Raw genomic sequence first — 23,185 nt, forward strand, 5'->3', positions numbered from 1 at the left:
ACCTTCAGACCCCTTCGGGGCCTGTCTCTTCGTTCTCTCACCTTGAAGATGGTATTCTTGCTGGCGGTGTGTTCGGCACGCCGCATCTCCGAGTTACAGGCACTGTCCTGCCGTGATCCCTTTCTCAGAATCACTCCGGAGGCTATCCATCTTCGTACGGTTCCCTCCTTTCTACCTAAGGTAGTTTCACAGTTTCATCTTAATCAGACTATATCCTTGACTACCACGGCGGGGCTGAAGAAATCTGAAGAAGGGCGTTTATTGCGCCATCTCGACATTGGCAGAGTGCTGCCCAGATATTTGGAACTTACACAAGACCTACGAAAGACGGACCATCTGTTCGTCCTGCACAGCGGGAAGAGACAAGGTGAAGCGGCCTCTCGGCCCACCATCGCCCGCTGGATTAAAGAAGTTGTCCAGGCAGCTTACGTTGCGGCTGGAAAATCCCCGCCTCTACAGGTCAAGGCTCATTCTACCAGAGCCCAAGCGGCATCTTGGGCTGAATCAAGGATGCTGTCTCCGGCAGACATCTGTAAAGCAGCGACGTGGTCCTCCCTCCATACTTTTTCCAGGTTCTACCGTCTGGACGTCCAGGCCAGGGAGGACTCAGCTTTTGCAAGGGCGGTTTTGCATGGTCCTCAGGCAGCCTCCCGCCCATGTGGGAAGTAAAGCTTTTGTACATCCCATTCGTACTGAGTCCATCTGGCTACACGCCAGGAAATGTTTAGATTACTTATCTGGTAATCTTCTTTTCCTTAGTGTAGACAGATGGACTCGGCATCCTGCCCCGCTGCCTGTGTGCATGAGTTTCACCGATTCCAGGTAAAAGCCATGCCTTTGTTTCCATAAGAGCGTACACTCTACCAGGTGTCCACGCTTTCCGGTTGGGAATGCTGGCAGTCTCCAGCCACTGTCAATCGGTCAGGGGAATCCTGTTTTCACTTTTCACTGAGCGTCAGTACACACATCCATAACAGCTTTTGCAAGGAAGATTACTGAGTCGCTGCGCTTCCTGTGGGGCTATATACGCCCCCGTACTGACGTCAAATCCGTCTCCAACTGCTAGCACGCGGATACTATCCCATTCGTACTGAGTCCATCTGTCTACACTAAGGAAAAGAAGATTACCAGGTAAGTAATCTAAACATTTTCAGACTGTTAGTGTCAACAGTAACCCCCCTCTATCTGTTTGGAGGATCAAATGCGTGTAGTAAATGGTTCCAGGAAGAGGGCAAACAGTAGAGGCGATAAGGGACATCCCTGCCTCGTACCTCTCTGCACAGGAAATATATCGCCATAATGCCAGTTTACTTTTATCCTGGCCCCTGGGTTGTGGTATAAATATTTTATCCAACCCAAAAATCTCTCCCCAAAACGCATTTTAATTAAGGTAGCAAATAAAAAATCCCAATGGACGAGATCAAAAGCCTTTTCGGCGTCAATGGCTAGTAGAATTAAGGGTGTTTGTTCGTGTTTAGCCCACCATAAGATATCAATTACTTTTCTTACGTTATCTGCTGCTGTCCTTTGAGGTATAAAACCCACCTGATCTTTATGTACCAACTGCGCAAGAATTACATTTAAATGGTTAGCTAAAACCTTAGCAAACAATTTAAGATCAATGTTCAATAAATAGATAGGTCGACAGGAAACAGAGTAGGATTAAATGGGCAATTTTCTCAGTGGAAGGGAGTGGACAGTGGAGTGCCTCAGGGTTCTGTATTGGGACCCTTACTGTTCAATATATTTATAAATGATCTGGAAAGAAATACGACAAGTGAGATAATCAAATTTGCAGATGACACAAAATTGTTCAGAGTAGTTAAATCACAAGCAGATTGTGATAAATTGCAGGAAGACCTTGTGAGACTGGAAAATTGGGCATACAAATGGCAGATGAAATTTAATGTGGTGATGCATATAGGGAAAAATAACCCATGCTATAATTACACAATGTTGGGTTCCATATTAGGTGCTACAACCCAAGAAAGAGATCTAGGTGTCATAGTGGATAACACATTGAAATCGTCGGTGCAGTGTGCTGCGGCAGTCAAAAAAGCAAACAGAATGTTGGGAATTATTAGAAAAGGAATGATGAATAAAACGGAAAATGTCATAATGCCTCTGTATCGCTCCATGGTGAGACCGCACCTTGAATACTGTGTACAATTCTGGTCACCGCATCTCAAAAAAGATATAATTGCGATGGAGAAGGTACAGAGAAGGGCTACCAAAATGATAAGGGGAATGGAACAACTCTCCTATGAGGAAAGACTAAAGAGGTTAGGACTTTTCAGCTTGGAGAAGAGACGACTGAGGGGGGATATGATAGAGGTGTTTAAAATCATGAGAGGTCTAGAATGGGTAGATGTGAATCGGTTATTTACTCTTTCGGATAGTAGAAAGACTAGGGGGCACTCCATGAAGTTAGCATGGGGCACATTTAAAACTAATCGGAGAAAGTTCTTTTTTACTCAACGCACAATTAAACTCTGGAATTTGTTGCCAGAGAATGTGGTTCGTGCAGTTAGTATAGCTGTGTTTAAAAAAGGATTGGATAAGTTCTTGGAGAAGTCCATTACCTGCTATTAAGTTCACTTAGAGAATAGCCACTGCCATTAGCAATGGTTACATGGAATAGACTTAGTTTTTGGGTACTTGCCAGGTTCTTATGGCCTGGATTGGCCACTGTTGGAAACAGGATGCTGGGCTTGATGGACCCTTGGTCTGACCCAGTATGGCATTTTCTTATGTTCTTATGTTCTTAGGAACCGCATTGAGTAGGATCTCTTCCTGGTTTCGCTATGACTATGATTCCGGCAACATTAGAATGAAGAGGTAGATGATCATCTTCTGATAGACTATTGAAGAAGTCCACTAGTGGTTCCAGTAATTGCGCTTGGCATTGTTTATAGTAGACTCCCGTGAAGCCATCGAGACCTAGTGATTTTCCACTTTTCAAATCCTTAATAGCAGTCTGAACTTCTATCATGGTGATCGGGGCGTCTAAAAAGGATTGTTGATCATCCGACATGGCTGGTAACGTGAGAGGTAAAAGGTAATTTTGAATGTCGTCCTGTGTGATGTTGGTAGCTTTGCTGTACAGCGTTGAATAAAATTTCGTAAAACATCTTCTGATGTCATTGCTGGTGGTTTGAATGTTTCCTTGTTTGTCTTTGATTTTTGCGATGTTATTTAGTAGCTGGCGTTGCTTGAGCTTTCTAGCTAATACCCGTCCCGCCTTATTGTTGCCCTCGAAGTGTTGCTGCTTAAGTTTGTCTAGATCGTGTGCGATTTGTGTAGAATCCATAATATGTAGTTCAGAACGAGCTGCCTGAATTTGGAAGGAGTGAAGGAGCCTGAGATCTGGCATGTTGGTGTGTTAAAGAGGTGATCAAATGAAGTAGGTCAGAGCGTCTACTTTCCCGTTGTTTCTTTAACGCCGCAGCCAGTGCGATAAGGCGCCCTCGAATAACCAGTTTGGAACATTCCCAAATGGAGCTGGCCTTCGTTACCGAACCTTGGTTGAGGGCAAAGTAGTCTCGTAGAGCCTCCTGTATTGTATCGAGGTGGTCCTTAGTCTTTAAGAGATCTTCTCTGAGGCGCCAGAAATGTAGACCGGAGTCGGTCAGTAATATCTAGTACAGCCCAGACCGGTGCATGATCAGACCACGTAATTATACCTATGTTTGCTTCAACTACTAAATTTTGCAGGTGTTTGTCAATTAGTAAGTAGTCCAGTCTAGAGTACATATTGTGGGGGTTTGAGTAGAAGGTGTACGTCCGTTCAGTAGGATGGCGTTGCCTCCAGATGTCTACAAGACTCCAGGTGTGCATCAAGTGAGATAATTGAGAAGAGGCTTTCCATCCCGCCGACAATTGCCTGTTAGAGGTATCCAATCTCGGATTGCGTACTAGATTATGATCCCCTCCCCAGAGGATATGTCCTTCAGCAAAAGTCGTCAATTTTTCATGTACAGACTTTAAGAAAAGGTCCTGTCCCGCATTTGGTGCATAGATGTTGACAATGGTTAGAGTTGTTTTATCACATTATTTTTAAAAACTGAAAACGTCCCAAGGGATCAGCAAAATGGTCTTTTAAGGTAAAAGTCACTTTGTTGGCTATCAGGATACCCACTCCTCCATACTTGGAGTTCTTGGTGCTAGCTGCAAGTAATACAGTCGAGAAGTTGTGAAATCGTAAAAGTTTTTCATGCCGTTTACAAATATGGGTTTCTTGAATAAGAGCAATATCGACATGATGGTTTAGCAGATCTCGGGCTAAAAATTGACGCTTTGTATGTGAGTTAAGCCCCTTAACGTTTAGGGACCATACCTTCAAATCCATGACTCATCCGATAATTTTCTCCTGGGTATCCCCGATTAGTAGTAAGGGAGCGAACATCCCCAAAAAAATTTCACATATTGATCTTAGCTCCTCAAGTAGTGGCTCATGGATTAAAATTTCCCCCTCCCAGCCCAATCCCAAATCTCTTGTATCCTTCATCAGGATACCTCCCATCTCAGGGGTCTTAGCCACCTACGGGGAAGCCGCCTTCCCTGCGACTTGCAAGTACTAAAGAAAAATATAGGCAAAGCCTCATATTGCAAAATGAAAGTCTCTAATAAACACCCAGCAGCTGATTAGCACTCATTGCATGTTGAATGTGATAAAAGATAAACAGCTACCTCTCTGGTTAGTGCACAGGTGGTGCTTGTGAAGATCTAGTAGAACTTCTCTGGCGTTCCAGCTGTTTAGAATTGCCAGCCCACTGCCATCTTAGGATGTTAGGTATTCTGCTAGTTTTGGATTGTGGAGGGACGGCAGGTGATGGTAGAGGTAGATTAGCTTTACCAAAGGCTTCAGACGCTTCGTCCATGTCTCTAACCCTGTATTGTTACGAATGGGCTCAGGCCAGGAGTGGTGAACACCACTAACAGGGGTGTCTCAGGATGGAGAGAGGCAGGGTTGCAGAAGACTCTTGATACTGGCTGGTGTAGGCAGGAATGAGTGAACCTTATGGCAAGTGGGAAGGTGGAATAGGCAAATGGAGTCTTATACTGGCTAGAAATATCAGATACCAGATGCATGGAGGTAAAGGTGAACTCAAATACTGAAATAGCATGGAGGTATGTGTGAAAGTGAATGCAGGTAAAAGTGTACAGAAAACTGGAGCTGGGTGCTGGTAAGGATGAATTCAGGAGGTGTGCAGGTAAGAGTGATAGTGGCTGGAGGTATAAGTGACTGAGGTGAGGGAATCTGGGGAAACAATACTGACCAAGAACTGGACAGACAAACTAGGACAGTACTAACACGGAACATGAAATATAAAGCCCGAAGGCAGCAGAACAAGACTGAAAACCCTAAGGCCACGCACAGACAGTAAGGCAAGGCTGAAGGCCCGTAGGCCACACACAGTAGGCAGACAACAGACCGGCTAGAGCAGGGAGCCCAAATGAGCTCGATGCCGAAGCACTGATGGAACTACTAGACAGGGTTATAAAGGAGAGTTTGGGATATAGAGTAGACAGGAAGGAAGGAGTGGGCCAGCCAGAAGATCATGCTCGTGGGGGACCTCTGGTGGTGAGGCGGCTGCATAGCAGCCATGGTCGTAACATGTATGTTGCGCCATCCACAGTAAATAACAAACTGAAAGGAAAAGTCCATCGATAGCGGATGTTATTGTCCTGTAGTACAAGAGGTAGCAGGATGCAGGTCAAACCTTTTGTGCATGGTCGAAGCTGCTAAATCATTAAGATATTCAGTTTATGATTTTCCCATAACCACTCTTTTTGTTTTCTGGATGCATTATAGATGAGAGTTTTTTCTTGAAAAGTCTGAAGGCACGTTAAGATATCTCTAGGTTTTTTCAATGTTGCGGGGGTCCCTGTACCCGATGAGCACGTTCTATATGAAAGGCCTCTGTTCTCGTTGCCGACTCTACCTCCCCTCCGTCCGCAATCAGGAGTATAGCGTGAAATATTTTAGTGACCACTTCCGTGCAGTTAAGGTATTCGAGGACTGCTCGGGACGCCTCTAATATGAATGTTATTGCGGCTGGGATCTGTTTTCGAGATCCTCAACTTGTTCATGTAAGGGTTTTAAGAGTGGCCTGGGCTTGTTTCGAGTCGTCCGCCCATTTTATGTAAATCCTCCTCGTGCTGCTCAACGCAGATGTCTAGATCATTCAACGCGGGTGCCCAACCGCCACTATCTCCTCTCTTACCTCTGATATAGAGGTCAGGCAGATCTTGTTTGTGCTGTTTGAGATCTCGCCTTAGGTCTATGAACTACTCTCTGAGTTCCGTGTGGGTAGTAAGTAGCTCTGCAAGTGACGCTGGGTGCTGGCATGGTCAAAATTGAGCTCCGGGGTCTCATTTGAGGCCTGCTCTGCCGTCGTGGACCGCGGAATTATCAGGCGTTTTAGTATAAGAAAATTGCGTGAGGTCCGGATTTTTTGCGTTTCGATGCCATCTCTTCTATTCAAGGCTGGATCCTGGGGTGTTATTAGCTTGCAGATCGAGTAATTTCATGCGTTTCAGGCTTTGTAAAAGAAACGCCGCAGGGAGCTATCGCTTCAGGCAGCCATTCCCGGTGGTGACGTCAGCGCGCCCCGCACCTTTTTTTTTTATCCCAGTAGAACTGGAATTGCTGTAACCAAATGTACTGTTTTCTTAGATAGCAGGCTGCATCTTATCTTATGCCCAGTCAGGCCTGACTCTGTAAGGATATATCAAGCCTCATGGTGTCAGATCTTTCAGTGTCAGTAACCCTCCTGAGATGAGCCTTCATCGAGATATCTGCAAAGCTGCAACATGGAATTTCATACATACATTCACATCTCCCCTAGGAGTTGCTTTCAGAAGCTTTATGCTGAAATGAGAGGGTTCTCGCATGTACTCTACTGATATGGGAAGTCCCACACACACTCACTAGAATTAATTAAAAGGATAGAGCTTGAATAAAGTTTGTACTTGGGTTCCTTTGACTGATGTGACCCATGTGTTAGGACTAGAAATATCCTGCTGTCCTGATAGAACACTTGCTACAGGAAAGCAATTTTGTTATCTACCATAATTTCCCATGCTTCCTAAGGAGATATTTCTGTGTTGACCACTGCCTGAGATGGTGTTAAGATCTCCGCATGCAGAATTATAGAAACATAGAAATGATGGCAGAAAAAGACCAAACGGCCCATCCAGTCCTGTCCAGCCAAGCTCCCACAACTTATTTTCCCATACTTATCAGTCTCACCAAACCACCAAGTTTAGGGGCCCTTGTTGGCAACTTCAGACTCGAACTTCCTGCCGCTGACAAAGAGAGGCAATGTTGGAGCTGCATCAAAGATGAATCATAAGGCTTAATAGTTAAGGGTAGTAACCACCGCATTAAGCAAGTTACCCCGCTGCTTGTTTACCCAGACTGCACAGTTCAATGCCTTGTTGGATGTTGTCTGAATGTAAATCCTCTTTTCCACATTTCCCCCTGCCATTGAAGCAGAGAGCAATGCTATATATGCATTCAAAGTGAAGTATCAGGTTTAATTTGTTTAGGGTAGTAACTGCCGCAATAAGCAAGCTACCCCCATGCTTATCTGTCTACCCAGACTATGTAGTTCAGTCCTTGTTGGTTGTTGTCTGAATGCGAATCCACTTTTCTACATTTCCCCTTGCCTTTGAAGCAGAGAGCAATGTTGGCGTTGCATTAACCGTGTGAAGGCTTATTGAGTAAGGGTAGTAATCACCAGGTAGCCACCTTTCCAGCAAGCCACCCCCATGGCTCTTCTCTTCATTCCCATCCTCTAGCCTTTATGGATCCACAGTGTTTATCCCATGCCCCTATGAAGTCTTCACCACTTCCTCCGGAAGGGCGTTCCAGGCATCCACCACTCTTTCCATGAAGAAATACTTCCTGACATTGGTTCTGAGTTTTCCTCCCTGAAGTTTTAAATCGTGACCCCTGGTTCTGCTGATTTTTTTCCAACGGAAAAGGTTTGTTGTTGACCATGGATCATTAAAACCTTTCAAGTATCTGAAAGTCTGTATCATATCACCCCTGTTCCTCCTCTTCTCCAGGATATACATATTTAGGTTCTTCAATCTCTCCTCATAAGTTATTTTATGAAGACCATCCACCTTTTTGGTCGCCCTTCTCTGGACCGTCTCCATCCTGTTTCTGTCCTTTTCGAGATATGGTCTCCAGAACTGAACACAGTACTCCAGGTGAGGCCTCACCAAGACCCTGCACAAGGGCATCATCACTTCCTTTCTCTTACTTAGATATTCCTCTCAATGCAGCCCCGCATTATTCTGGCTTTAGCTATCGCCTTGTCACATTGTTTCGCCGACTTCAGATCGTTAGACACTATCACCCCAAGGTCTCTCGCCTGCTCCGTGCACATCAGCCCTTCACCCCCCATCAAATACAGTTGTTTCGGATTTCCACACCCATATGCATGACTCTGCACTTCTTGGCATTCAATCTCAGCTGCCATATCTTCGACCACTCTTCCAGCTGCTTTAAATCCTGTCTCATTCTCTCCACGCCTTCCGGCATGTCCACTCTGTTGCAGATCTTAGTATCATCCGCAAAAAGACAAAATAAGGTCGCTGTATCCCGTCCGCAATGTCGCTCACAAAGATATTGAACAGAACCGGTCCCAACACCGATCCTTGCGGCACTCCGCTCAACACCGATCTGTCTTCAGAGTAAGTTCCATTTACCATCACACATTGTCTTCTGTCCGTCAATCAGTTTGCGATCCAGGCCACCACTTTGGCACTCATTCCTAAGCTTCTCATTTTATTCACAAGCCCCCTGTGCGGGACCGTATCAAAAGCTTTGCTGAAATCCAAGTAGATGATATCGAGTGCTCTTCCTCAAATCAATTCCCTAGTCACCCAATCAAAAAATTCAATCAGATTTGTTTGACAGGACCTTCTCCTGGTGAATCCATGCTGCCTCTGGTCCCGCTATTCTTCTGACTGTAGATAGTTCACTGTTCTTTCTTTCAGCAGTGACTCCATTACTTTTCCCACCACAGAGGTGAAGCTAACAGGCCTGTAGTTTCCAGCCTCCTCTCTGCTCCCACTCTTGTGAAATGGGACCACCGCCGCTCTTCTCCACTCAGCACCACTCCTGTTTCTAGGGATCTCTTGAACAGGTACTATAGCAGACCCGCCAGCACATCTGAGCTCCCTCAGTATCCTGGGATGAACCTCAACAAGCCTCATGGCTTTGTCCACTTTCAGTTTTCCTAGCTCTTCCCATATATTCTCTTCTGTAAATGGAGTTTCATCTACTACACTCCTATCCAGTTTCTTGTTAACTAGTGACTATCCTTCTCCAGTGTCCTCTTTAGTGAATACCAATCTGAAGTATTTGTTTAATATTTCTGCCATTACGTTTCTCTCCACACATTGATCCTTTTCACCTTTCAATTTCACTATATCACTTTGGACTTTTCTCCTTTCTCTGTATCTGAAAAATGTTTGTCACCTCACTTTACATCTTTGTTAATCCTTTCTCCTGTTGCGTTCGTACATCTTCTCGCCCCTCGCTCCACCCTCTCTACCTGGGATGCGATTCCTTTCGCCTCTGACGGACAGTGCAGCCGCGGCTTCTCTCCACCTCCATAGTACCGGTTCCCCCGGGCTGGCCTGAGGCTATGGATCCGCCATGTTCCCGATGACGTAAGGGCACACGTGCACTCCAGACTTTGTACCAGCAAGGGCGCGAACCTCGGGGGTGTCCCCCTGTAGTGATGTCATCCAATTGCACTTTAAAAGGTCTTTGTTTGCTAACCTCTAACGAGTTAGCAAGGAACTCCAACAGGACTTGTTTCGGCAGTCCACGATACTTGCACCAATGATCCGAGTCAGCCGGGGAACCCGTCCTAACTGCTCTGCCTTTTCAAACTTACCAGGAGTACCCGCTCCACGGGGTCTCCGCTCTCTCTTCTTGATTTCAGATTGCCAGAACACTCGGAAGACACCTCATTGCCTGGAGGCGATCGTGGTCCTAAACACAGTGAGTTCTATTACATAGGAATCAGTACTCTCTCCACGAGGGCCTACATTCCTATTTGCTCTGAAGACTCCCTTCCGTCCAAGACGTTATCGCAGGTATAGTGCCTATACAGTAAAATGGATTGCGCTTCATGGACGCGCGTTGGACATGGGTTGGACGCGGCTTGCATTTGCATGCCATTTGAATACAGTATCGAGCGGTAGGTGATCCGAACTGTGCGTGCGGCAAACGCGGGTGTGCCGGGCACTAATGCACCTCTTTCTACCGCCCCTTACTGTATCGGCCCATTAAGCTTTTTACTTAGCTCTTCACAAGAATCTGTATTTATGGCTGTCTCCTTGAAGTTCAAAGCAGACTAAAGACTTGATTGCCCCCTGCAATGCACCACGAGTCACCTGTGCAAAGCTGAAAAGCTCAATCCTTTTTTTTTTTTTTTTGGGTGGGTTTTTTTTGGGGAGGTTAAACACACAGCAATTTAATGCAGCAATATCAATATCTAGGAAAATATAGAAATTATAAAGCTAGCACTACATAAAAATATAACCAAGAAGCCCTTTAAAATAAGGATAAATTAAACTTTTTTCTTGGCTCTTCACAAAAATCTGTAGTTATGACTCTCTCCTTGAAGTTCAAAGGAGGAATTAATGAAGGAAGGGAACCTCCTAACAGTCACTAATCAATAGGAAAAAGCATAAGCATTGGCAAGTTAAATGGAAAACTGTGATAAGACGGGCTAAAAGAGAATTTGAAAAGTTAGCCATAGAGGCAAAAACTCAAAATAAAAACTTTAAAAAATGTATTCAAAGCAGGAAGCTTGTGAAGGAATTGGTTGGACCGTTAGAAGACACTGGTAAACAAATTTCTGGGAACATTTTGTTTCCTCCCCACCTTTTTTGTAACAAATAGATTTTAACAAGCTGATCACAGATATGCATTTATTATGTCTGTATCACGTACCGTTTACGAGAAAAGTGTGATATACATTAAGCATTGTTACGTGTCTCTAGCAGCATAAGCTATAATGGCAGTGTTGGCACCAAAAAACAAAACTAAAAATGTTTTGCCGCAGATTTTCATTTGTAATCACTGTCCGACGCTTCGTGGATGAGAGACCAACAATAGTCACCCAGAATGGAGGGGTTCCACTTGCCTTGATACTATTTCTCCATTTTGACAATGTCTTGATGAAATCTTTCACCATGTTCATCACTCACAGTGCCAAGGTTGTCTGGGAAAAAATCCAAGTGGGAATGAAGAAAATGTATCTGCAATGACATGCACAACACAGCCTGGATTTTGTGGGCCAACGAAAACACCTTCTTTTATCGTGGTGTCACTTATGCAAGTCGAGCTGGGGCTTGCCCGAGCAAGTTCTGGCATGATCAGGCAGACTTTCTTAGTGAATTAAAAAAAAAAAAAAAAAAAAAAAAGTTAGTCTGTTACATGTTACATTGTTTATGGCCGTCAAAAATACAACATGAATTTTAAAAACCATAAAAACTGTCCAGCAAGAAAATATATGAACGTGAGATTGTTTTAAAATTTCACAATTATTGTAACACAAAATTGGCCGTTTCTCAAAAACCTTACTTGATGTACAAATTTTGAAATATCTGTGATCAGCATCAAAAAATCTATTTGGGAACACCAAAAGCCTGAAGGAACAAAAGCTTTGTTTATCAGTGTGATCGAAGCGTTAAAGGGCACTTAGCAAAGAATTAATTTAATCTTTCTGCAATGGCCCTTATCTTCCCTGACGTGTTTACTGAGGAGGATGTTGTGGAGATACCTTGGAGACTGTTTTCAAGGGTGATGATTGAGATGAACTGACCCAAATCATGGTGAACCTGGAAGATGACAAACTGAAGAGTAGCAAATCACCTGGACCGGATGGTATACATCCCAGGGTTTTGAAAGAACTCAAAAATGATGTTCAGATCTATTACAATTAATTTGTAGTCTGTCATTAAATTACCCATTGTTCCTGTAGACTGGAAGGTGGCCAATGTAAATCCCGATATCTAAAAAGGCTCCAGAGGTGATCCGGGAAACTATAGACCAGTGACCCTGACGTCAGTGCCGGGAAAAATCGTGGAAGCTATTACAAAGAATAAAATCACAGAACATATAGATAGACATGATTTAATGGGCGCAGCCATTTTTTTTGAAGGGGTGAATAAGGGTAAACCAGTAGATGTGAAGTATTTGGATTTTAGAGGCTTCTAAGAAACCTAAATAGTCATGGGATAGGAGGAGATGTCCTTTTATTGGATTGCAAACTGGTTAAAAACAGGGACCAAGATTAAATGTTTTGTTTCACAGTAGAAAAGGGAAAAGTGGAGCGCTTCAGGGTCCTATATTTGGACTGGTGCTTTTAATATATTTATAAATGAGTTGGAAAGAGGTACAATGAGTGAGGTGTCAAATTTGCAGATGACACAAAATTATTCAGAGTAGTTAATCACAAGCGGATTGTGATAAATTGTAGGAGGACTTTGCAGGACTGGAAGATTGGGCATCCATATGGCAGATGAAATATAACGTGAACAAGTACAAGTTGATACATATAGGGAAAATTAACCCATGCTGTACCTATATGGTGTTAGGTTCTATTTTAGGAGTTACACCCAGGAAAAAGACCTGCGCATCATAGTTGTTAAGTTGAAATCGTCTGCTTAGTGTGATGTGGGTCAAAAAAGCAAACAATGTTAGGAATTATTACGAAGGGAATGGCAAATAAAACGAAGGATGTCATAATGCCTCTGTATTGTTCTATGGAAGACTTCACCTTGAATACTGTGTGCAATTCTGGTCTCTGTATCTTTAAAAAGATATAGTTGCACTGGAGAAAGTAAGAGTAGACTCACCAAAATGAAAAAGGGTATGGAAGGGCTCCCCCATGAGGAAAGGCTAAAGAGATTAGGACTATTCAGCTTGGAGAAGAGACGACTGAAACATACATAGAACCAACTATGTATGTTTATCCTTGTTACCGTGTATATTGTAACCTTTACTGTTTGCATCTCCAGGTAAAGCTTGTTGCTATATTATGTTAGACTGTAAGCCGAGGTGATGTTCCAAACGTGCCGCGGTATATAAAAAACCCTTAAATAAATAAACGACTAATGGAGGTCTACAAAATCATGAAAGGACTTGAATGGGGAATGTGAAATGGTTATTTACTCTTTTGGATAATACAAGGACTAGGGGGCATTCCATGAAGTTAAAAAGTAGACACGTAAAACAAATTGGAGAAAATTCTTTTTCATTTAACGCATGATTAAGCTCTGGAATTTCTTGCCAGAGGATGTGGTTAAGGCAGCCAGTGTAGCTGAGTTTAAAAAAAGGTTTGGATAAGTTCCTGGAGGAGAATTCCAGAAATTGCTATTACTCAATAGGGAATAACTGCTGGGGTAGATTTTATAAATTTGCGCACACGCGTACTTTTGTTCACGCACCAGGCGCAAACAAGAGTACACAGGATTTTAATAGATATGCGCGTAACCGCTAAAATCCGGGATCTGCGCGCGCAAGGCTGTGCAAAATCGGCAGCCTGCGTGCGCCGGGCCGCGCAGCCTGCCTCCATTCCCTCAGAGGCCACTCCGAAATAAGTAAGATATGCACGTACCCCTTTGAAAATCTGGCCCACTGCTTGTTGCTGGCATCAGTAGCATGAATTCTATTTAATGTTTGGGTACTTAGCGGGTACTTAGCAGGTACTTGTGACCTGGATTGGCCACTTGTGACCTGGATTGGCCCAAGATACTGGGCTTGATGAACCCTTGTTTTGACCCAGTATGGCATATTTTGTTTTTATGTGGTAAGGGAGGGGATATTGTCCTATAATGCTCTCCAAAAGTAATGATTTTACTGGGATGTTCCTCCATGGTTGCGTTAATACAGAGGAGAGAAAGCACTGATTGTGGTGGTGGCTGTGCAGTCATTACTCCTGCAGGGCAGAATCATCCCCAAAATCATTGCCAACTATCATAATCATAAGTGCCACATGATTACCATCCTTCTCGGCTGCCACTGCTGCTTGTATACTAGTTGTACAAGTATTTTCAAAACTCGAGGGTTAATTTGCATACAAAATTAGTGCATCTGGCCCAAGAATTCTGAGGACTATTTTTGTGGTAGCATACAGACAGAAATGGTTTGTCAGAGGCTTCTGACTTTCGATCTAGTTCCTAGATGATTGATCTGTGCCTGGAATGAGTACCACCATCTCTGCTGCTATCCTCAAGAAAACAATTAGTTTATAAATGTAATCAGACAAGCATTTTTGCACAAGCAAGTGTTTTCTTCATCTTAGGTTTTTTAGGAGTCCAACCTTAATCATGTAAATGCATGGTAATTTGGCTATAGACAAATGTTAAATGCACAGGGCAAAATAAAATTCAGAATTTTCAAGACTAGAAGATGTTTTTAGCTTTTAAATCATGAGTTAGTATTGTTAACAAGAAGAGAAGGCAAAAAAATCCATAGGTAATCCCATGTCTATCGCAGTAATGACAAAGTTTAAAAAAAAATGTTTTAGAGATCTGACATTTTTATTTTTTTTTCCAGAAATAAAGAAATAGTTTTGTATCTATTACATCAGGGAGCTGATGTCAATTTGCGTGCAAAAATGGATACACTGCATTTGACTTAGTAATGCTGCTCAATGATCCTGGTAAGTTGTTGCTGATCCTTTCTGCTGTTTAAAGTCCTTTACTGACAAAACCATTTTAGTATCTTACCACTGCTAATTCAAAGCTGCTTTGAGCATTAAACTGTATGGAAATGCCACTATTTTCTTGGGAACAATATTCTTTGAATGCAGAAATAAATTGGACATTTTATATTTGATTTTCTGTGCATATGTTTCCAGTTAGCAAATTTGTTAGAGCACACTGTCTCTATCCAGTGTTTGCTTAAGCTAGGACATTGTCTTTATGAAACCTTGTCTCTGATTAGGCATTTTGGTGATTATTGCTGTCTTCCCTTTAACTAACTCCATCTCTGCCCTAACCTTACTGTTAAACTTTTATAAATGACTAGTCCAGGGCTAGCCAACTCCAGTCCTCAAGGGCTACAAAGAGACCTGTTTTCAGGATATCCCCAGTAAATATTATATATATTATTTATATCCTTCAATCTGGGATTCAAACTTGGCGGTTGACAATGACGTTAAAAAAAACAAAATACTATCTCTAACTTCGCTCAGCTGTGCTCCTTGTATAATGGGGACCTGTAAACTATCTTTATTTGCATGATACACAGTTGTGATTTAGCTTTACATACCCCTGGCAGAATTTGTAAGTTGTATTAGTATTTTAAGAAAACATGAGTAATCAGACAAAACATGTCTGCTATTTTTATTCTGTTTCATATTTAACTTTTATGCATTAGAGAATAACACAATCATTAAACCATAGCAATAAAAGGAAATAAAATGGTTCTGTTCAATGCTAACTGTAAAGATGAACCCTGCACATAAGTTAGCCAGAAAGGTAGCTGAACCTCCAGCACTGGAGTTTTTAAAGGACTACATAAACATGTCTGAGATGTTTCATCTACAGATCCTGTTTAGAAGCAGGGAAATGTACTTGACTTTTTATGGTTTCTTTCAAACTTATATTTCTATTATACTTATGCAGCAGATTGATCTGACCCAATACGGCAGATAAAGGTCCATTAAGCACAGAATCTTGTCTTTATTAGTTACCAATCCAGGATTCCAAAAATAGAAAAGTAACATGCATATAGAGAAAAATAATTCCAAATAGATACGCAATATTAGGTTCTGTGTTAGGAGTCATAATGCAGGAAAAGGACTTTAGGAGTTCTTGTGGTCAGTACTGTGAAATCTTCAGCTCAGTGTGGGTAGTGGTCAAAAAAGGCAAATAAAACATTAGGAATTATATGAAAAGGAATATAGAAGAAAATCCATATTATCATATTACCTTTGCATAGATTCTTGGAATAATTGCATCTTGAATATTGTGTACTGTTATTGTCACCCCATCTCAAAATATACGGCGAACATAGAAAAGGTTCAGAGAAGGGAAACAAAAATGATAAAGGGGATGGAAAAGCTCCCTTATGGAGAATGGTTAAACAAATTAAGGCTAGGTTGGGTGAAATGGGTAAATAGGGAATGATAGTTTACCTTTTCAGATGTATTTTATTTTATTAAATTTAAAAATTTTTATACTTTTTCCCCATCCACAAAGTGGGTGCCCAAAGCGGTGAAAAATTGTAGATTAAAACCAGAAATACCAATAAAGCAAACAGTACAAACAAACCTCATCATCAAGAAGAAAATTAATTAGCACAATACGCCAGGGGACTCTCCATGAAACAACAACCGGTAGATTTAAAACAAATTGTAAGTAATATTTTTTCACTGAGCACACAAACTATGGAATCGATTGCCAGAGGATGTGGTCAAGGCAACTAATCTAATGGGGTTCAAAAGAGGATTGGACAGGTTCCTGAAGGAAAAGTCCATGAACAGTTATTAGCCAGGTAGACATGGAAAAGACAGTACTTATTCCTGGGAGTGACATGCAAGAAATAGATTAAATATTGGGGATCTGCCAGATAATTGTGACCCAAATTGGCCTCTGTCTGAGACAGAATAATGAGCTTGATGGATATTTATTTATTTGGAATTTTTATATACTGACATTGATGTGCAAAATTACATATCACGTCGGTTTACAGCGAAACGTTAAAAGCATTAAAAGCATATTGGTTTGATCTGTCATAGTATTTATATTCTTATGTTCTGCATTTGATCCACCTTCCAGATTTTGGAAGGATGTTCTTTGAACCTCACTTAGGAGTAGAGTTTATAAATTTGCGCGAACAAGAGTACGCGGGATTTCAATAGATATGCCGAGCCGCGCAGCCTGCCCCCGTTCCCTCCGAGGCCGCTCCGAAATCGGAGTGGCCCTAACTAACCACCCCCCACCTTTGCTCGAAGCAGGCGTAATTTGCGCGCGTTGGGCCGGCTGCCGGTGCGTCAGGGTCTGGTCTGGGGGCTGGTCCGGAGGGCCGCGGCCATGCCCCCAGAACGCCCCGATGATGCGCCGGCCGCGACACGCCTCCCCGGGATTTAGCTACTCAACATAGGCTCGGCGTGCGCAGGGGGAGTTTGGGCCAGGTTTTCGGGGGGGTACGCACGTATCCCTTTGAAAATCTGGCTCTATATATCCGTGTTGACATTCATTTGGTTCTTCAAAGGAAAGCAGGATGGTAGTCCTCACACATGGGTGACATCATCAGATGGAGCCTCGTCATGGAAAACTCAGTTTCCAGAACTTTGACTTGGCATACTGAACATGCCTAGCATGCCTGAGTTCACACAGTTTTCCTCTTCAGTCTGTTTTTTCCGTGTAGCTTTCACATCGTGGTGTGTGAGCTCCTGCTTTTTCATTAAAAACTTGTTGAGGAAAAACCTTTTTTCCCCTGGTTTTTTTTCAGGGTTTTTTCGTGTTCCATCAATGCCGGGTCCCTCTCGGTTCCTCCGGTAGCCTCCTCAGCTAGCCTTTCTCTGTGTTTCGGGTAACATTTTCTTTCACTTCAGCCTCCTCTACGGTGGTGTGTCAGTGCTGCCGGTCATCGTTACCTGCTGCCATTGTTGTCATTTTGCATCCCTCTTTGTTCACTTTGGTCATGGTTGCAGCTGGTTTTCGTTGATGCCCCCAGAGCTTGAGGGTCCATGTCCATCACTGATTACCATGGTATGTGTCTTCTGCCTGGGGTTGTTGCAAGTGCACTCAAATGACCCCAAAGGGACGTCGTTCCTGACTCGACAAGATGGAGAAAATCTTCGGGTTGACAGGAGTATGAGCCATTGACTTTGGCATTGCCTGCACCGATGGACACCATGCCATTGACCTCGGCAGGAGTGTCGGTTCCGGTGATGCCACTGGTGTATAGGGGTGCCGAGCCCTGGCCCGCTCTGTCTTCTCCAGGTTGAGGAGGTTGGGTTCCTTATTTTCGACCTCTGCTTCGCGGAATGACCGGGCCAAGCACCGAAGGAAGCTGAGACAGCATCGGCGCCAGTTGCCTTCAATGCAACCATGGCAGGCATGGGGATGCTCCGGCTTATCCCGTGATGCCCCTGAAGAGAACCCTGCAACGAGGAGCATCCATCCTCCGTCATTGCTGGGGGTCCGCAACAGTCTCCACCGGTCCTGGTGCCAGTCACCAATCCATCTTAGGGAGCTGAGGAAGATCTGGCCACTCCTCCTTCCTCCCAGTCAATGTTGGCTTTGGCAACTTTTGATGAGGCGCTGGAGCGATGAGTCCAGCTGGTGGTGGAGCGGGAAATGCAGGCCATCGGTCCTGTGGCACTGAAGGCGCCAACGCCAGTCCTGGCATGACTCAATATGCTAATCAGTGTTATGGACCCAGCTGGTATCGATTCCCTGGAGGCCATCAATGCCCAGGCAGGGCACCGAGGCTTCCTCTGACTGATACGGTTTGTCATTGCTGGTTCCTCTGAGGAGAAAGTTTCAACTAGGGCCGGCATAAAGCTGCGGCCTGCTGACCTCCTCCCCCCCCCTGTCCAGCTTTGCCAGGGCCTGTTCTGGGTTTGCTCATGACTGTGCCTCTGGACGAAGGTGGCAGTAGATCACAGTGAAGATGAGGGTCCCTATGATTCCTGGAGGGATGACACTATGGAAGCCTCTTCTTCCGAGAACTTTGGGAAGGTCTCTCTTCAGAAGGAGGTTCCAGCTGGAGGATTGATCCTTCCCAGGTTTTGTGCAGGTAATGGCTGAAGCCATTCTGTTTCAGTTGTTCGACAGAGGAAGATGCTGGAGATCCTCCTGTTGGAGTCTCCTAAGGAAATTTAGTCCTAGTGCATGATATCCTTAAGGAGCTGCTGTTGAGGATATGGGAACACCCCCTCACAGTACCTCCCATTAACAGGAAGGCGGATGGAGTCTACCTCATCCGAAATGCTACTGGATTCGATAAGTGTCAGCTCCCCCACCAGTCAATGATTGTTGAATCTGTCCTCAAGAGGGCTAAGTGCTCTCGAACTCATTCTTTGACACCCCTGGGGAAAGACCACAGAGTATTAGATGTTCTTTGGAGAAAATTTCAGGTGGCCAAGCTTACTGCTCCCATCACCTCGTATCAATTCTATATGAGCCAATACTTGTGGGACCTCTGGAAGCAGGTGCTGGAGATAGCCGAACAGCTTCCTCAGCAGCAGCAGGACTCCTAGTCGCTGGTGCAGAAGGGCAGTTCCCGTGGAGGAGACCTGCAAGGCTGCAATGTAGAGTTCTCTCCACACAGTCACATCACACTACTGTCTGGATAGGGATGGCCAACGTGACAGTTGGTTCGGTCAGTCTGTCCTTCAGTATCTCTTTGAAGTATAGAACCAAACTCTCTCGCCTAGGGCCCATTGTTTAGGTTCAGGCTGTCTGCCCCTCTGTTAGCTCCTTATCGCCAATACCATAATTTCTTTTGGTGGGGGAGAACTTCTGAGAAAAGTAGGAGCAGGGAAGTAGCGCGCCCTTGCTGGAGAGCTGGCTAAGGACCGCCCCCACGGCCAGGTCAGAGGCATTCACCTTGACGATGAAAGGTCGTGATGGCTCAGGGTGGCATAAGCAGGAGTCAAGAAGGAAGGCCTGTTTTAAGTCTTCAAATGCTTGGAGTGTCTCAGGTTGGCCAGCCCTTGGCATTGGCACCCTTCCTAGTCAGGACGGTGAGTGGAGCTACATTTTGAGAGTAGTGGGGAATGAAATGCTGGTAGAAATTTGCAAAGCTGAGGAAGCACTGGAGGGCTCGGATTCCCACTGGACATGGCCAGTCCCTAATGGCTGAGACCTTCTCAGAGTCCATGTGGAATCCAGTAGTGGACACAGTGTATCCCAGGAATAGAAGGGACTTTAGCTCAAACAAGCACTTCTTCAGTTTTGCGAAGAGACTGTGTTCTCGGAGTTGTTGCAATACGCGCCGTACTTCCTGTCGATGGGTAGAGAGATCCTTCGAGAATACTAGTACGTGTCAAAGTAGACAATTACGGATGAGTGGAGCATATCCCGAAAGACCTCGTTCATGAGGTTTTGGAAAACTGCTGGAGCATTACACAGTCCAAAAGGCATTACTAAGTACTCGTAATGCCCGTCGCGGGTGTAGAATGCGGTTTTCCATTCGTCACTTGGTTTGATTCATACTAAGTTTTATATACCCCTCTGAGATCAAGCTTGGTAAAAATCTTGGCCCCCTGCAAGTGGTCCAGGAGTTCTGGGATGAGCGGGAGAGGATATCTGTCCCGGCGGGTGATGGTGTTGAGACCACGATAATCTATACAAGGTCTGAGGGAGCAGTCTTTTTTAGCCATGAAGAAGAACCCAGCTCCTGCCGTAGAGGTCGAGGGTCGAATGAATCCTCTGTCCAAATTATCCTGAATGTATTGCGCCATAGCTTGCGTCTCCGGCAAGGACAAGGGGTAAACTCGACCCCGAAGAGGCGTAGAGCCAGGTAGTAAGTCAATAGTGCAGTCAAAGGGCCGATGCTCCGGGAGGGTCTCAGCCTTTTCCTTAGAAAAGACATCGGCGAAATCTGCGTACTGAGCTGGCAGCGTCAAGGAGGTGGTTGCCAGAGGTATGCGAGGTCGAGGCAGCTTTGGAAAGCAGGAAGTGAAGCAAGCTGGATTCCAAGCGGTGATTTGGAGAGTGTCCCAGTCTGTGTGGGGAATGCTTTTGGAGCCAGGCCTTCAAGGTAGATACTTCACAGGCTGTCCTTCCGCCAGCCCAGCTCTGAGGCCAAAGTGCGGAACTCTACTGCATAGTCTACAAAGGGCCTGGACCTCTGGCGTAGGTGGAGGAGCTCTGTGGCAGCCGTGGATTGTCAAGCTGGTTTGTCGAAGACCTGCATGAAATGCGTGGACGAACTGCTGAATATCACAGAGCAGGAATCTCCTCACTCCCACGTAAGGATAAGGATGTAGGTAGTCTTTATCTGGTAGACGGAAACTGTGGAAGGCTGAAGGGAGAAGCACATAAAGCAGTGGCTGAAAAAAACCCCGGCACTGCTTAGGATCCCCAGCATAGCGGGGTGGGTACTGGCAGATGCAGAGAAGCGGAAGGTGCTGGAGGCCAGAATGAGAGGCGGAGACAGGCTGCAGCCTGGGGAGCAGAGTCCAGATGATTGGCCAAACCTTTCGACCATGGCAGCCAAGAGGTCCAAGCAGTGGCTGCTGCAGACATTGGGCCATGCCTGGAATGGCCTGGAGACCAGAGAGATCCACCGGGTCCATGGCAAAACTGTTGGAGACGTGGACCCTTGAGCCGGCTCGAGAGTTTGAGGATTCACTGAAGGGAGGCCCTCAGTGGCACTCGTAGCCGGGAGGCGGAACAGGACCAGGAGACCTGACAGGAACTTCACCTATACCACGTTCCCCACAGGTTGAGCCTTTGGGTGCTGGGGCCAGCAGGACTTAGGCGGAGTTCTCCTAGCAGAGGAAGTCCAGTGGGTGATCCGAGTCGAGGCTGGCAGAAGTCCGGAGAGACGGTGATGGTCCAGGAGTTGTGGCGGGCAGCAGAGGTGCAGCAACGAAGAACCAGGCCAGAGGGGGCAGGCAGAAGACGAGCGGAAGCCGGAGAACACACCAAAGGTCAGGACAGGCAGAAGACAGAAGAATCCAGATATCAGGCCGAAGTCAGAACCGAAGAGACAACTGAAGGCAGGAGAAGGAATTGGACCCACTGGAACAGGCAGGAACACAGGAACGGAGACTGGAACAAGCAGGAACACCAGGAACTAGCAACTAGCCTCTCAGAAGAGCTGACCTGTTGACAAAGCCCAAGCCCTATATTTAAAGAGGCCATGGCCTCTTTAATATAGGGCTTGGGCGCGTGGTCCTGAAGAGGTCGGAGCGTCTCCCTTGTGGGGAGGACCCCGCGTCAAGGCCTGGGATGGCCTGCAATCGGAGCCGAGGAAGGGAGCGGAAGAAGCCGGCTTCCGCCGATAAGGGAAGGGGGGACACCCGCAGCCGGGTTTCCCAACAGGTGACTACCCTTTCCACTCTGATAAACTTGGACAAAAGGTTCCAGATTAGTTGGAGAGTCCCAGTGAGATGACTTTTAACGGTTCCCATGGTGAAGTTTCCACTGATGAATCAACTTGGCAGGCTTCCCAGTCTGTGTCAAATGCTTTGACACTTTGTCCTGCGTCAGACAATGTGTGTCGAAGTTGATTCCTTCTTTTGAGTCGACCAGTGTGTTTTGTTGAACTGCGTTGACCTTTCGATGTTATCAAGTGCATTGATCCTGACTCTGCATCTCGTTTCATCTGAGTTGACACCTTCACTTGCATCAGCTTGACTAATGCTTTTTTTATGCGTCAGGCTCTAGGATGCTCTCATTTACATTGATGGTGTTGATGTCTCCATGTGCATGAAGTCATCCAATGCTTTTTCCCTCGTTGATGCTTCCCATGTAGTGGTTTGTGCCAATTGGTCTGATGGCTTTGAGTGCATGAACCGCTCTGGCACCCTATCATGCGACAAATGGGGGGTGGGTTTTCCTGGGTCTTCTTGAGGCAGCTTTGCTTTTTTACATACCGTAGCTCTTAGCATCACCTGATCCCACCGACAAACGTTTTACTGGGTCTAGGTGTTAGAACTTGTGCTTTGGTGATGACTGAATGGATCTGCCTTAGTGTGGAAATGAAGTTGCGTAGGATCCGGATGCTTCCCGAAGACTCAGGATTTTAGCAGCCCTGTGCCATTGGGCTCTCGAGGACATTATTCCACAGTCCCGGCAGGCCATCTGATCATGGTCAGGACCAAGGCACAGATAATTGTGCCCTTTGGTCACCAACATTATTTTCCTGCACTGGCAGAGGTTGAATCCAGGTGTCTTCTGCATCGCAGCACTTAAAAGTTCTGTTTTTTTAACAAAATTTCAGTAAATCTCTGAGGAGTAAAAAGGAGAGCTCATCCCATGGAAGAAAAAGAACTGAGGATGCTCACACACGATGTGGGAAGAGCTACGCAGCTGCACAAGTGAATACCTCTACGAGGTTAGAGACTGCTCTGCCCCTTGACACCAAATGATGTCACCCCAGGATAGCATAGCTAAATAAGCCTGCTTATCAACTGAAAAAATGAAATTGAAGATCTATTACTAGTAATTTTGT

General features: G+C 45.0%; 1 protein-coding gene across 1 annotated transcript in view; it reads left to right on the top strand.

Moving 5' to 3' along the window:
- ANKS6 (ankyrin repeat and sterile alpha motif domain containing 6) overlaps positions 1 to 23,185 on the top strand; it is a 705,076-nt gene that overhangs the window by 75,763 nt on the left and 606,128 nt on the right. The window contains 2 exon segments of the mRNA XM_029589918.1: positions 14,600 to 14,652; positions 14,655 to 14,705. Of these exon segments, the coding sequence (XP_029445778.1) occupies positions 14,600 to 14,652; positions 14,655 to 14,705 (104 nt within the window).

This window comes from Rhinatrema bivittatum, chromosome 2, assembly GCF_901001135.1.
Source record: "Rhinatrema bivittatum chromosome 2, aRhiBiv1.1, whole genome shotgun sequence".
Classification (NCBI taxonomy): domain Eukaryota; kingdom Metazoa; phylum Chordata; class Amphibia; order Gymnophiona; family Rhinatrematidae; genus Rhinatrema; species Rhinatrema bivittatum.